This window comes from Mus caroli, unplaced genomic scaffold (genome assembly GCF_978045245.1).
Source record: "Mus caroli unplaced genomic scaffold, Mus_caroli_1 scaffold_19, whole genome shotgun sequence".
NCBI lineage: Eukaryota > Metazoa > Chordata > Mammalia > Rodentia > Muridae > Mus > Mus caroli.
The window spans coordinates 56,952,755-56,968,856 of record NW_028227274.1 but is presented as its reverse complement, the minus strand read 5'-3'; the positions used below and the strand labels follow the sequence as shown (position 1 = coordinate 56,968,856).

The 16,102-nt window shown below is 37.2% G+C and overlaps 1 protein-coding gene across 1 annotated transcript in view; it reads right to left on the bottom strand.

The window, feature by feature from the left end:
• The window catches only part of Adamts19 (ADAM metallopeptidase with thrombospondin type 1 motif 19), a 202,891-nt gene that overhangs the window by 80,235 nt on the left and 106,554 nt on the right, over positions 1–16,102 (bottom strand). Inside the window, exons 9-11 of the mRNA XM_021150815.2 lie at positions 12,060–12,200; positions 10,069–10,219; positions 1,556–1,657 (exon numbers count right to left, since the gene is read on the bottom strand). Of these exons, the coding sequence (XP_021006474.1) occupies positions 1,556–1,657; positions 10,069–10,219; positions 12,060–12,200 (394 nt within the window). The remainder of the gene's footprint in view (positions 1–1,555; positions 1,658–10,068; positions 10,220–12,059; positions 12,201–16,102) is intronic.

The window sequence follows — 16,102 nt, the reverse complement described above, 5'->3', positions numbered from 1 at the left end:
CTATAAACAACTGACTGATATTTCACAAAACTGTTCCCCAGGAGGCTATTCTCCGATTGAAAGTGATAAAAACAAACAAACAAACAAACAAACAAAAACCCAAAACCTTCTAATGGCTTCCAGAGTTTTGTCTCTTTAAATTAAAGAAATAGAAGTTCATGCCTATATTGATTCGTCATTGGCTCATAAATCCTACCCATCAACCCTTCTTCCCTTACAAATGTATTTCCTTTAAGAATGTTTTTTTGAGAAGTATATATATATATATATATATATATACACACACACACACACACACTCATAGCCACCTCCCATTTCCCTCCTCCAGCTCCCCCAAATCCTCGTAAAGATGCCTTTCTCTCAACTTCTGGTATTCTCAGGTCTCTTTTTTCTTTCTGTTTTTGCTTTCTTATATTTTTAATTTTTAAAAATTAATTAATTATTTATGTATTTGTTCTTGTATAACCCATCAGTGTGGGACCATCCATGCCAAACATCTAAATGGCCACAGCTTCACAAAAAAGTGGTTCTCCCTTCCCTACCAACAATCAACTGTCAATTACACCCAACCCCTTGGTAAAATAGTTAACTCTTTATAACATTTTCAAATTATTTTCTATTGGTGTAAAAAAAAAACATACTATGTGCATATATTCACATCTCCAGGCAGCCTGTGCTTTTCTGGAACCCACAACTGTTTCAATGATTTAGGGGGTGACACTATATTAACAGGAGACCTCTCCAAGTTGTTTATGTTAGCAGTAGCACTACAAAATTTTTATTTTATAAAATAATGTGAAGAGTTTTTATGTTTAAAAATCTGAAAATCTGAAAGAAATGGATGAAATTCTAGATACATATGACCTACCAAAAGCAAATCAAGATAAAGTCAATAAAAAAACATCTACTCCCAAACAACACAACAACAACAACAACAACAACAACAACAACAACAACAAAAACAAACCCTTCAGCTCCAGATGATTACAGTGCAGTATTCTCCCAGACCTTCAAAACAGAACTAATATTAACATCCTCAAATAATTGCCTGTCATAGAGTGAGGAAGAATCCTTTGCAAATACTTATGAATTGTAGTATAACTCCCAAACCAAAAAACCCAGACAAATACAACAACCACCTCAAAAAGAAAATTTTTTGCTGGGCAGCTTCTATGATAGCTCAACTCTTGAGAAAAAAAATCTAATTAAGAGAATGTGCTGGTGCTCTGAGAAATTTTATCATGATGCTATTATCTGTGTATTTGACTAATAAAAGTTCATAATTTCACTTTGGAAGGAAAGTAGTATTTATATCTGATTGTGGGCATTATAATAGTCAATATTAAGAAAAAATACGTACCTTAAAATTAACAAAACAAACATACATATGAAGTGATAAAAATCCAATTAAAGATAGATTTAAATATTAACATTTAACATGCTGAAATGATCTGACTGATACTAGCATGGCTGTGTATGTAGTTGTCAGGAGAAAATGCAAATTTTCCGGTGCATGCAATAATCCTGCTTACTCTGGGCACTGTTAGGCACTCACCTTGCCAGGGTCGCAGTCAGTCCCATCCATTGGTGGGTCCAGCTTGGTCCTGCACTCTGCTTCGCCCTCCACTTTGCACCACAAACCAGTGCAGATAACATGCTGCAGAGAGGACATGGCTTCAGAAGGGGGATAATGGGCCACAGCGTTGAGCTTAGGTCCAGTAAGGTCAGTTGTTAGGGTGCAATAAAAATGTATGAGTGAAAATATGCTTTACCTTTCTTAATATTAAATGTAAATGAAACTGTGTCCCAGATAGACAACTTGGTATGTAACCACAGAAATTCTGTTTAATAAACTTCAATTTCAATATTAAAAACAAATCTCTTGGTAATTGCAGAAGGATGCATAAAATTATGTAGCTAATAACAGAAAACTCACAGGGTGAAAGAATAAAACATTTTGTTTTTATTTTTCTACTTTTGCTGTGTGAGCCATCATGGCCTTGAGCATGCTAGATAGGTGTCCACTACTGAACCCTCATCCTCACCCTTATGGATCTCTACTTGTATCCCTTATTCAGGACCCCTTTTCTAACACCTCTTCATGCATATACCTTCCTTTATGCTTATACATCACAGTTAATGCACACAGTCTTGACCCACACATAACGCTATGGAGATCATCTGTCCATTCTTATCAGTCATTTTTACTGATGGATGAACCTATGTCATAACTTTGGAATGTAAAACTTCCAAGGAAAAGTGAAAAGTAATATTTCTTAGTTAGACGTGGTGTGAATAAAATAATTCCAATGAAACGGGAGAAATAGGAAGAGTATTCAGGGTAAGTCCAGGAAAATGTTAAAAGACTGAAGAAACCAAAAATGAGATATTGGCTCTTATCTTCCCACTATCAAACATGTGGGATTAGCGCTATCTACAGACATTCATTCCATCTGTTTTCTACTAAGGATCAGGATTCCAATCCTCTTCCCATAGACCTCCCTCCAGCTGCATCCCAGATGCTGCCCTGCCCTCCCTTTCTCTTACCTTATCCCAATTTTCTTTTATAGATTTGATCCTTTTCTATGTCGGGTGACTCATGATCAGTTCATTAAGATTACATAGGCTGCTCTTCACAAACACACACAGAATTTCCCTCTAGTACACAGCTACCTAGAGTGTGGACCCACTCTCTTCCCTTCCATTTTTCTACTTTCCTGTACCCAATCTGGATGTCCCTAATAAAGTGCTAGCAATATGGAAACACCTCTCTCTGTGCCTGGATTGGTAGGATGGCTACTGTGAAAATGGCTGTCTTACACAATCTACAAATTCAAAGCAACCCCATCTAAGTGTCAATCAATATGTGACAGACACAGAGAAAAGTCTTCATAATTCAATGGAAGATTATGAATGGAAAAGGAATGGGGGAAGAGGGTAATGATCACTGTTTACTGTTTGTGTGCATGTAATAAATGTCTGCATCTTTTATTCCAAAGGACTTGGGAAAGAACCAGAGAACCAGGCAGGAAGATGTCACATAAATAGAAAAAGGGATACCATTACCAATGACTATACCGCTGATAAATAAGAAGTTATTTCCAGGGGCACACACAGAAGATTGTGTATAGCACAGATGGAATGACCCCAGATGGAGCATCACATATCACTGAATCACTAAATATACTGGCAGACATATTTAAGCTAGTACTTCCAACAAAGTCATTGGCAGACAATTTAAGCTTCCAACAAAGTCATTATAAATCTAATGCTATTCTACAGAACCCCTTAACTATTATTTTTCTGTGTTTAGGATTGAAACTCATGAATTGTATGTAATTTCCTGGGGGAAAAGTCAATTTTGTTTATTATTTTTTCTTCGGTCAAAAAAATATCCTCACATCAAAGTATTTTGTGCAAATATATCTTACTTTATTGTGAATATCATTTAGCCCAATCCTCGTGTAGATCTTTCTCTAAAATTCATCTAGGAAACTCCTTTAAGGAACCAGAATAGTCCTGCTGCTATTAGGATCTTGAAAATCCTCAAACGCTGTTTATAGATTCATTTATATAAATCTCAGGCTTTATAATTTTAGTTCCTAAATATTTTACCTTCTCACATTTTTCTTTTAAGACTTTTTTTTTTTACTTGTAATTAGACAGACAAAAGCTGTATCCCCACCAAAGGATAGCTTTACTCCTACTCAATGAAGTTCATTTGTGTTCAAATAAAAAGTTATTTAGGCTCTTCAGGCAAGTAAAGAGCGAACCTTCTACAGTCTCATTGCAGAGCTGACCACTGTGGGTGGTCCAAATTCTGACCTTCAGCCATTAGCACTTAGCTCTTCAAACCAGCAGGTGTTCTAATCAATTCCCCCTGGAAGCCCTGAGAACATAAACAGCAAAGTTGGCAGCCTTTCAAGATAAGCATAACCAGGTATAATAAATCACACAGAGGGGATCTCATGGATACTTTGTGTTCCACAGGTCAGGAGATCTATGCTAACCTATAGTCTCAGTCTTCTGAAGAATGCCAGTTCACTTCAAGCTGAGCTCTCCAGAGCAAGTGGAGAATTGGTACAGAATGTTTTAACCTTTACAAGGGAATGGGTCAGATGGGTGGGTGAAGTTAGCATTGTGCCATACTTTGGCTTTTATAAGAAGAGTCAGGTAGGGTGGGGTAGAACATTATAACAAAGCATTCTCTAGGTTACACAGCCACCATTAAAAAATTTATACTTGGTTGTGGAAGATCTCTTAGTTTTTCAGTTAAAAGAATTTTAATACTTCAAACAGTATGCGTGGAACATCTAATCACAAATACTCAGCCCAGCGATATTCGTGATCTAATCTTTTAAAATGACAAAATGTCCTTTCAAACACGGAATGTGATTTGGGGTATTTATTTCAAATAGGCTTTTCATAGGTGCACACACATACACTATATTATACATTTAAATGGGAAGTTAGCTCTCTATGTATAAATATCACAAATTTTTCTTTGCTTGTAGCAAATGGTTCCATTAAAATCTTTTCATCATTTTTGTCAAAATAAATGATCTGAAGTCAAATACATCCAAGTTGTAAATTCATCTTTAGTCATGTAACTACATGCTTTTAAATGGCTTTTCTTCTAAAACACAATCTCAGTAGCTTATTTGTGAAATTGTGTTTAAAAAAAAATCTTTTCAGTCACAGAGTATGTTAATATACTATCACCAGAGGAGTTAAGATTGATTGGATGTCCTTGCTGTGAAAAACATTTCTAGCCCACATATAAATCACTTTAAAAATTTGGTGGTCTCTTAGCTCACACAAACTCTCCGCAAGGAAGAATGAGAGGCCTCCCTTCTAAACACACCATAGGATAAATGTCTACATTAGACTGGAAGTTTGTGAATAAGACATTTGAGTGATTGCTATATTTTAAGTTTATATCTAAGTACATGCTGAATAGAGCAATCAATAGAAAATTTAATGCACAATGACCAATGCTTCTTTTTCTAAGTTTTAATATGAGGGGATTGAATAATGTAACCAGGCCCAGGAATTACTTTAAATTCTGTGTTCTATATATTCACATAAAACATGTTCACATTTCTACACTTTCTTTTCATTTTGTTAAAATCTCTTATTCATTTATTTGTATGAGACAGAGGACCGCATACACATGGGAGCCGGTTCTTGCCTTCCACAGGTGGGCACCAGGGATTGAACTCACCATGTTGAGCTTGGTTGCAAGTTCCTTCACTAGCAGAGCCCTTTTGCTGCCCAACTAACGCACTGCTTTGTTAAAATCTCAGCATATGAGCCTTCAAAATTTGTGAAATACCTACAATAAAAACTCAAATAAACATAGTGGAGCTTGTGTCCTTGTTATATGTTGGAGTATCTTTTGGGTATATACCCAGGAGTGTTATAGCTGGGTCCTCAGCACACCCTCATAGAAGCAAAGGACGGGGGGGATGGAATGGGGGGGTGCCTGGGGGGGGGAATTGGGAAAGAGGATAACATTTGAAATGTAAATAAATAAAATATCCAATAAAATGATTTTTAAAAAATCCAAATGAACAGTGATCATTTCTTTAAAGAAATAGACTATAGCAAAGAAAACAATCTGAGTCAATATAAGGCTATGAATAGCTTCTATACTCAGCAAAAACAAAATATAAACACATAACCCCTGTTGGCATTCTATCTGGACTCCATGGCAACAGCCAGGTAGGCCTGGTCCTATAAAAGGGGCTGCTTGGCCCCTCCTCTCTCTCTTGCCTCTTGTCCTCTTGCTCCTACTCTCTCCCTATTCCCCTCTCCCCTCTCTCCACGTGGCCATGGCCAGCCTCTACTTCTCTCCTCTTTCCTCTCTGCCTTTCTCTGCCTCTACTACCCTCTTAACTCTCCTCCCCATGTCCTAAATAAACTCTATCCTATACTACACAATCTTGTGTCTGGTCCCTCACGGGGAAGGGATGCCTAGGCATGGGCCCCAATGAGGCACCCCCTTCCCCCACATCCTACCAGAACATTTTGAAATAGCACTTTCTCTTTTTATGATCATAACACCTCCCAAAACAAACAAACAAACAAACGAACAAACAAACATAAACCCTGTTGATCTAAACTACTGAACTAAGCTGAGGTTTCCTTCAAATACCAATTCAAGCAAACACAATTTTTTTTTACCACCAAAATTTTTTTTTAAAAATGCACAAAGGACACATCTATGTCATGTTCCTTCCATAGGAAAACTGGACTATGACATCCTAGCTGAGGACTGAGAAACCATGCCGTGTTGAAAGCCCAAGAAAACGAAGAATAAAACAAACAGACAGCAGAAGGCTGTGGACGATAGATGCTAGCCTTCAACTGTAAAGTTCCATCTAGTGGTCTAGGGTCAAGCTGCACTAAGACTCTAGCTCACTTGCGCCCTGGAAACGCCTCCTATTAATAGACAGTGGTACCACCGTCAGTGAGGTAAGTTTGCCGATGTCTCTTTCACTGTCTCCACTTTTCACGTGTTTTGGGATTGCTAGAGACAGGTGTATAAGAAATTTTGGAAGGAAAATGCAGGGCATGCATAGCCAGTTTGATAAAGCAGTCAGCTGCAAAGGACTATTTGGCAGAACACGTGGGAAAAAGAAAGCCATCCGGTAAGAAGAAATTGATATAATGGCCAGAATTTAATTAATGAAGCCTTAATGAAAAGAATAAGAAGAGTCAAATGTTTGCATTTTCAAGAGAGAGGGTTTGGAGTTAGAAATATAGATAGATAGATAGATAGATAGATAGATAGATAGATAGATAGATAGATAGATAGATGATAGCTCCCTACACCCCTCCCGCCCAAAAATGATGTGTTACGTTCCCAGAATGCAAGTTCTCAGTGCTCTGGGAAGAAAACAGAAACCTGAAAACCACATCACCCAGCAAATTATCTCCCTTTACAGTTTTGACTGTGGAGCTGTTCTCAGTTATCATAGCCTGGCATCGGGAGGCTGAAAGACATGTCACCCTAGATGCAGAACATGGGTGGTCAAAGCTGCTACCACTAAAGATGTAACCCCAGAGGGAAGGGGACTGAAAGAATCTGTCTGTTACTGACACTGGGCTTAAGGAATACACAGACCACTTTACAAATGCTACTCAAGGCAGGAGAAACCGGACTCACAGTAGACAATGCAAAACTTCTGGCTTAAATCTAATTAACTTAATTAACTGTGAGAAAGAAAAAGAAAAGCAATAAAAAGGGGGGATGACCAATACCAAATATCATATTCTTTTGTGGAATATAACAAAATCTAATCTGGACAACAGGGTCAGCGTGCTTTTTTCTTTTCTAAAAAGTACCAAATATCCTATATTTCACGCCTTGGGGATCATATGGCCTGAGTTTGATGCTATAATTATAATTGGATTACAGCCACAGGACATATGTAAACATATATGCAGAACCACACTCCTATAAGATTTTAATTTACAATTCCAGCACCTAACTCCCCAGGTAACAATGTTTACCCCTGCTTTAAAAAAAATGTAAGATCACCATTGATACTCCACAATTAGATATTAATCACCTGGGAAGAGCTGGTAAAATATACTTTCCAAAGAAAAATGAAACCATTGAAGCCTCGCCTGAGATATAGTTGCAGTTTTCACACTTTAAACTGGCTTTGTAGATATATTCAGTGAGGTACAAGAAATTTCTGTGGGACAGATGCTAGGAAAGGACAAAGGGGACCCACTTTTCATTGAAAAAAAAAGAGAGACAAAGGGGGACTCAATGGAGACCTATTGCTCATTGAAAAGCTATATAATGTGAGGTAAATATATCATAGAAAAGATTATCTGCAAAACACTCAGCAAACCTGAAAATAAATGAAATGGGATTATTGAATCTGAATTTATGAATGAGAATACTGAAAGGCAGAGAAAATGCTAAGGAGACACGTGAAACCACCCTAGACTCCACATGCTTAACAAGGTCATTCGGAAGAGAGAGTACAGAACGGAGGGACAGAAATGTGTTCAGAGAAATGATGACAATGCCCTTCCTACCAAATGCCATGGGAGACAGGAATATGTGAGGAGTACAAGCATAAAAGAGAAGGGAACACCTTTGGGATGGCGAGAAAGCAAATGCCCGGCACAAGTCCTATCTAGGCAGGAGAAATATATTTCTATGTGAATAGGCATTTTCAGACGAAGGGAAATTTACCATGAGCAAAATCCAAATGGAAGTTCGTTGGGGAAATGAAACCAAAGTGTAGACTTTCTCTCCATCCACATGCAGGTCAGTGAGAAGGGTGACTATCTGGGCAAATGAGAGCACAGTTTAATCACTGTGTTTAAGGAGACTGTAATACTGTTTCGTGGTTCACAATGTGTGTAGATTTGCATATATGATGACTAAACCATAGAGCAGAAGGCGTGCATGTGGCTACAAGTTACATGTTTCTATTATCCAAATGAGAGGGGGTAACTTTAAATTTATGTAGACTGGGAAATATTCAGAGCTTACATTTCAACCCTAAAGCTGAGCTTAGTAAACCACTGGGGACTGGGCAACTCTTTTTGCCAACAAAGCTTTACTGTAACACCCCCGTGTTCATTCCCTTATATGCTGTCTGTGGCTCACTCGTTAGCACAGCAGACTGGAGTTACAGCAGAAGCTATCCTGAGAAGTCCTGTACTGTTTGGTTCCTTAGTTAAAAACACGTGATCCCAGCCTAGCCCTGGGTGAGGTCAGATGTTTCGACAAGGAGAGGCATCACAGTGAAAGTTATAAATGTAGCGGGTTAAATTAGTGTGTGTGTGTGTGTGTGTGTGCTGTAAAATTTGAAAAGAAAAAGAGGAAAATTTCTGGATACTTAAAATTTTAAACAATGTATCTGAGCAATGTTTAATTTAAAATAGGATACTAACTTACAATACTGTTGTTGTTTTTTTTTAAAGGAAATCTCCAAAGCAATTAGATATTCTGAAAATAAAAAGACACCTATAGCAATGCAAGTGAGTTTGTGGCACATAGCAATATGAACTAAGCAAATGGAAAATGAAAGGTGGAAGACAGTTCCACTGTGGCCATTACCAACTAGTTTAAAGACTCCCTCGCAGGGAGCCATGACTCCAGCTGCACATGTAGCAGAGGATGGCCTTATCTGACATCAATGGGAGGAGAGGTCCTTGGGTCCTGTGGAGGCTTGATCACCAGCATAGTGGAATGCTAGAGCGGTGGGACAGGAGTGGGTGAGTGGGTGGAGGAGCACCCTCATAGAGGCAAAGGAGAGGGGGAGAGGGGAGATGGGATGGGGGAGTCTGTGGAGGCATAACTGGGAAGGAGATAAGACTTGAAATGTAAATGAATGAAATGATTAGTAAAAAATACACCTTAGAAAGGGCAATTAAAATAAATAGAGAAAATAGAGAAGAAAAATATATAAAAAAGACTTCCTCCCAAAACTTTGTTTTTATAAGAAATAATTTTTAACACTTAATGTTTAAGGATGGATGGCTCTTCTACCAACTAAACAATCACATATCATTTTATTACATTTTGTCCAGTTAACAATAATAAAAGCTTAAAACTTAAGGTAGAAGAGTTGTTCTAGAATAACATAAATACTTGCCTGACTTGAGTGTGTTTGGTTTAGTTTTGTTTTGTTTTGGTTTATTTTTTTGAACTAGAAACTTCTGGGTCTCTCTTCTCTGACTTAGTCCTTTTTTGTTGTTGTTGATTTTTAAAAAAATACCCATGTCTTACTGCTTTCACTTCCAAAGTGTAAAGAAAACAGCAGGGGATCTGGGGTTAGTGGTACAAGTCTAGGGTCCCTGCTTGAGATAAAGTGGGTCAGAATCAACACAGGAAGACAGGCAAGGATCACATGGCCCTCAGGAAGGTTGTAGAGCTGGGCTGAATTGCCCAAACACTTGTTCTCAAACATTCCTTTTGAGGTCCAGTGTGATTTGAATCAACACATACTAAAATAAGCAAATCTCCTCCACCGATGAGGAGTTATTCTAGACAATGAATGTGAGAGATCAAAGATGGCTGCCCGTGGCCCTTACCTGCATCTCTTGACAAAAAGAAGCCAAAGGCCCAAAGAGGATCTGGCACTGTTCGTCTGCAGTGTAAGCCATCCCTGGCAATTTTGAGGGAACCAGCACCGAACTGAGACTCTGCGGATCTGTATGCAACAAGCAGCTACTGGCCTTTGACCTGTTCACGTGCAGATACAACATTTTTATTTAATTTGAATTTAACAGAAACAGTCATTATGCTTAATTAGAAGAAACAGTTTCATGATAAAATTAAAATTTATTATTTAGTAAAACACTTAGTAGCTCTGCCATTGAATACTTCAGAATGAATTCTGTATATGAGAATACTTTATTTATGACCAGATAAGATCATCCTAATAACAGTACTATTTAAGTTAACAGAATATTTTGAGTATAAGCGCCGTCCATAGAGTCAGTTCTGCTGCTCTACATTAGTTGTGATGCTAGCAAGATTTTATGCATTTGTAAGATATATTAGCTCAGACTCCAGAGTAACTTGCCCCAAAGCATCAGATGATATCTGCCTTCCATGGGGATTTAAATAAATCATTTTCTAAGGATTAGTAATAGTGTGGACATGTCTGGACATTGACATTGTGCTACAGCTTTCATGTTTGATGTGACATTTAATTTGATCATAGTCCTGACATGCAAAGACTTTTTATCCTTTGAAAGTTTTGTACCTTCATAGAACGTCTATTGATCACATCTATCCATCACTACCCCCTTCCAAATTCCCCTAATTCCCTACAAAAGTAGTTAAAGCAGAGGCCAAGGGCTAAATTTAAATAATTCTGAGTCCTCAGCTGTAAGTAGTTCTGTAGCAACATAACAACTTTACATGATCCAAGCTATAAGCAGCATCATGGAAAAGGAGGTAAGAGTCAGTAATCAGTGGAGAGCTATGAACTGCTGATTGTCAAAGCTCCAAGCAACCACTTGCACCTGGAAGAGTTACCTGAGGAAGACCACACAAGATCCAAGCCAGTCAGAATTCCAGCATGGATCGGGGAGTTGTTCCAAGGGATCCATTTCCAGAGGAATGGTTAACAAATAATGGCTGCTGAGGGAGGGAAAATTATTCTCCTTTGGAGGCATGGCATGATAGGTTTCTCATGATTCTGTGGATAACCACATCCATGCACCTATGGTCAACCCTAAATAAACATTATATTTTACCATATTTTAATATCTAATGCATAAAATAGGATCACCTACTTAAAGAATATGGGTAAATGAATAAATTTTGTTGTGGTGGTGATTTAACTAGGTAGGCCTTTGTGTATTTCTGCCTTTAGCTTTATGGAGAGCTTAAACTTACTGCATCACATACTACTTAGTCTTTTCCTTAGTCTTAGGCTAGAACTGCTTCTGAGTAAGAAAGTCTTTACAGTTTATAAGTACCATAAATGAAAATAGGTGTTCTTTAAGGCAGCAGTTCTCAACCTGTGAGTCATGACCCCTTTGGGGGATACACATCAGATATCCTGCATATCAGATTGTTAACACTGCAATTCATTGACAGGAGCAAAATTACAGTTGTCAAGTAGCAACATAATAATCTTATGGTTGGGGGTTACCACAGCAAAGAGGAACTATATTAAAGGGACAAAGCACTAGAAACACTGAGAAACACTGGTCAAGGCATTCCATGTGCTAACAGGTATATTATGGGATATACAATGAGTCTGTTTCTACTAGGTAACACTGAAGAGACAACTACATTCAGTGACAGATTTTTCATGATTATAGCAATTTTCTAACTTTAAAATCATCTTTTCCATCCTTTAGTCTGAGAAGTATGAGAACTAAAGACCAGATGAGTTAAACTCTGTGCTATAGCTCGTACTGCAAGTCAACGAAAGAGGGTCAGGATCAACTGATCTGTTTCTACAGTGGTGGCTGGTCTGCTTTGTCATGTTGCTTTTACTGGTTAACAGAGTCAGCAGGAACACATAAATGTTCACAAGGGAAAATGTAATTAAAGACCCCAGTACCTGAGAAATCTTTCCAGATCCTCCTTGCTGCACCTGGACCATGAAACATCACCAAGATTTTGTCCTTTGATCCATTCACCAGACATGATATGAAGACCATCAGCACAGGATGGGTGGTCATTGTCATGGTTGATGCCCATGCTGATTTAAAATACAATTGAAAGAACAAAATTATATTAAACCAATGTTATTTGTATCTCTTTCATTGCTACATTGGTATTCTAGTCAAACATCCGATGGAAAATTTAGTTTTGAAAATATTAGTTAAAAATAAGATCGTATTTCAAATTAATTTTTTTTTAAATTTTATCTTCCAAGTTTACGATAAAAATGTAATTTGATTAAGACCATGCATGCTTACATATTAGAAACTGATCTATACATATATTTTTCATTGTATTTATATGAATAAAAATATCAAATTTTCATTCAATCTTGCTGGATTGTGAAACCAACTTAACTACTAATCTTGGGACATTTTGATTTGCTACACAACTCCATCTTCTTCCACACACCTGAGATAACAGACATACCTCTTGGAAAGCTTCCTGGCCATCATTATCTTTTCTGTTGAATCATAAATCTGTTTGTTTAAATAGAGATCCTTCAAATTTGGCTTCAATCTAAATAAATGATTTAGAAACATCTGCAATAGAACCTAACTGAAGTCTTTCCTCTGTAAAACTTCTATTTAGACTTGTACTCTTTTCCTCTGCTGCTTTGTTATGATTTAGGTAGCTACTGTATTCCAAATTGTCACCACAGCAACACTTGAGCCTCCTAATCAAGCAATCACTGTGCTTGCGAAATGCTCCTGCCCGGTATAGTTCCTAAATATTACTCTCAACTGCTATCTCATTTTGATATCTATTGCCACATAAAGGAGATCATAAAACATTCTTACTAGGCAATGGAGACAACTGGTATGATGTTCTTCCTGGGTCTTACCCAGTATGTTTGGCACTCCTCTTTTGTTTCCTTCTATTTTACAATGACAGCTGACTTTAGCACTCATCTGTCTTCTTATCTCCTGTTATGGCAGTTTCCAGATGACTCAATGGAGACCATGGCCCTTCATCTTTTGCCATTTTATTTATTACAAATACCATGGGACATCTCAACTATGTTTCTTACTTTCTTGCAATTCCCAATTATTTAGCACTTCCTACATTCTGTATACCTACTATATGAGGACCTTGCATCTTTTCTGCCCCAATATAAAATATTTTAGTGTAAACAAGACACTGAATACTTTTTATGGGAACCCTGTCTCAAACTAAACAAAGCAACAGCAAAACAAATGAAAAGCAATTGCAAAAGAGAACAAGAAGGAGGATGCAAAAGAAGAAAGAGAGAAACAGAGAGAGAGAGAGAGAGAGAGATTGAGTGGAGAGAGAGAATAGTGACAGCAATAAGAGCATCGGAACAGAAAACTTCCACTGTAACTCTGTGCCCCACAGGATTCAATGCTAAGAACACAAGGATAGGGAAATTCCACAGTAAGTATCAGCTCCACAGTTCTTATTCCCATGATCATGGGAACAGAGACCTTCCACAGTAACAACACACTCCACAAGCTTTACCTCTAAGAACATGGGGATAGGCAGTCAGAATCAAAGTAAATGATTGATCCCCATCCTCTCTCCTAATCATATGTAGACAAGAAATGTCCGCAGTAACTGTGTACTCAATAGGCCTGACTTCTAAGAAAATGGAGACAGGAAGTGTCCATACTCACTATTGCCACATAGGTCTCACTCCTAAGAGCGTGAGAAAACACAGCAGTCTTTGCAGTAAGAAATCACTGAATAAGAAACAGGAGTGAACATAAGCATCCCTGTTGAGACGAACACAAGGGTTTTACCACCTTGTAAGCAACCCTAGGGTTTAGGAATAATTGCATATTTGGCTGGTGAAAAATTGCCTACAGTTGGAAAGAAAGAATGAGATAGTATGTGGTTTACAAGGCTGCAACCAGCCATCACACACTGGGCACTGTACATTCCACCCTGTCCCCTTCAGCCCCAAGGTGTCTTTAGGCTTTGTGCCCAACCAGATTCTACTCAAGATTCAAGGTTTCTGCAGTTTATTTACAAAAGTCTTGGACAAAGTCTCCCTTGTCTACTTGGATATGACATTATCTCACCATAGGATTCTGTGAAAACTAATACTTTCTATGTTTTATTATATAGTTTTAATTCTTATTTTCAAATTTCTTGAGCATAAGGAACTTATAGAATCCATAAATGTCTGACACACAGAAGTCACACTCTATATAGCTTAGGTAGAATCTCTTCTTTTTAGGACAGAATTCATTTAATGTTTATTCTCAAATTTGGGATTTCAATGTAAGGACTCATGAAAAAGGGATAATATTGAAGAGGCAGAAAGAGGAAGGTTTGTTTAATAATGCAATGTTTCCAACAATGGTATGGTAGTGCAATATTCTATTTCCTCAGGCTTTGATCAAGATCTAAAATAAAGTTTTGTAATGAAAACTTACAAGAACATTTATACTGTAGTTTAAACTATGAAGTTAGAATTTTAATCAAAGTTATTCTGGGTGATTACAATTAAACTTGTTCTAAAAGAAAAATGAAAATTTAATATAAAATATTAAAATATAAATTAAATATTTGAATAAAATGTATTATGACAATAGATTTATAAAGAGGAAGTTAGCACATGGGTAATAAATCTCATCTCTATCCTGTAAAAATAAGAAGACAGTATTAGGTATAATAACTTTAGCTATGATCACTTTGATTAAATAAAACTAAGACATGACTATCAAACCTAACTATTCACTGTCAGAACAAGAAATCTGTCAGTAGTGAATATTTCCAATTTTCATGAATGTCTTTGAATTTGGTCTGTATCATCACATATTAATACCATGATTGACTTTGAACCTAGTAAGAGAAATGCTTTTGAAGTTTGATAATCTTAAGAAAAGTAGGAGATTGTATAAGATGCATATGAGACAGTCCCACTGAGAGAAAGACAAGATCTGGGCATTATACTGACTTTTCACTATCTTACCCTATCTACAGGAAGAGAACAAATTAAAAACTAGTACCTAAGTAACTGTAAACAAGAAAGACACTCTCCTACAGACCCTTGCTATGAAGATTGCAGGAGAATGATTGAAATTGTTTATATAGTAACCCTATGGGGTAGCAAATAAGAGAAAATTTTTATTGCATTATTTTCTTTTGACAAAATATACACAGTGACAAAAGCAATTTGCTGTGTTTGCTTTATTTGTTGAAAGTGTAAGCTTCAGGCTCATTTAAAGATTTTCAGAGCAAGAATTACATTGCTTAGTCATTGAATTTAAACAAATTGAGAGGGTGGGGTGGTAGGGAGGATCTGAGAGGAGTTATTGGAAGAAAAAATATGATCAAAATATATGTAAGAAAAAGCTTAAGTAAAAAATTAAATAAATAAATAATAAATAAGTAAAATAAAATAAGAAATAAAATCACCTATAAGCTTGGCACAATCTCAGAGAATAACCAGGATGTCTTACTGTGTCAGTAATGGCTCACTTCCGATGCAGGCCCCTATAGTATCAGTGCATCATGCGGCTGTTGGTTTCTGGCTATAGCATTCTCACTGGGTACCCATTAGTTAACAGCCTCTGACTATGTGGAATGTGATCAATTCTTCAATTCTAGAGAGGAGGCTTTCAGAATAATGCAAGAATGTTGGCATTTCACAAATACAGTAATAAAACTTCTTAAGTGGTGTATCCATCTGGGAGATTTAACTTCCACGACTCAATAATCTGCCCATTTCCAAAGCACTGATATGATTTTCCAGCTGAGGAGCAGAGTAGACTCTTACTCTGAAGGCCAGTTTCCTTCTGGTCATGAGGTTAGAGCTTAGCTTTAGCCATGGGGAGAGCTGATGATGGAATTATTACTTATTAATGTTTCCTGAGGACATTTGATTCCCACCAGAAAAAGTAACCAATAAATTGAGATATGTACATTTTGAAACACATTTGGAGTCACCGGGAAACGTTGCTAAGTCTTGAT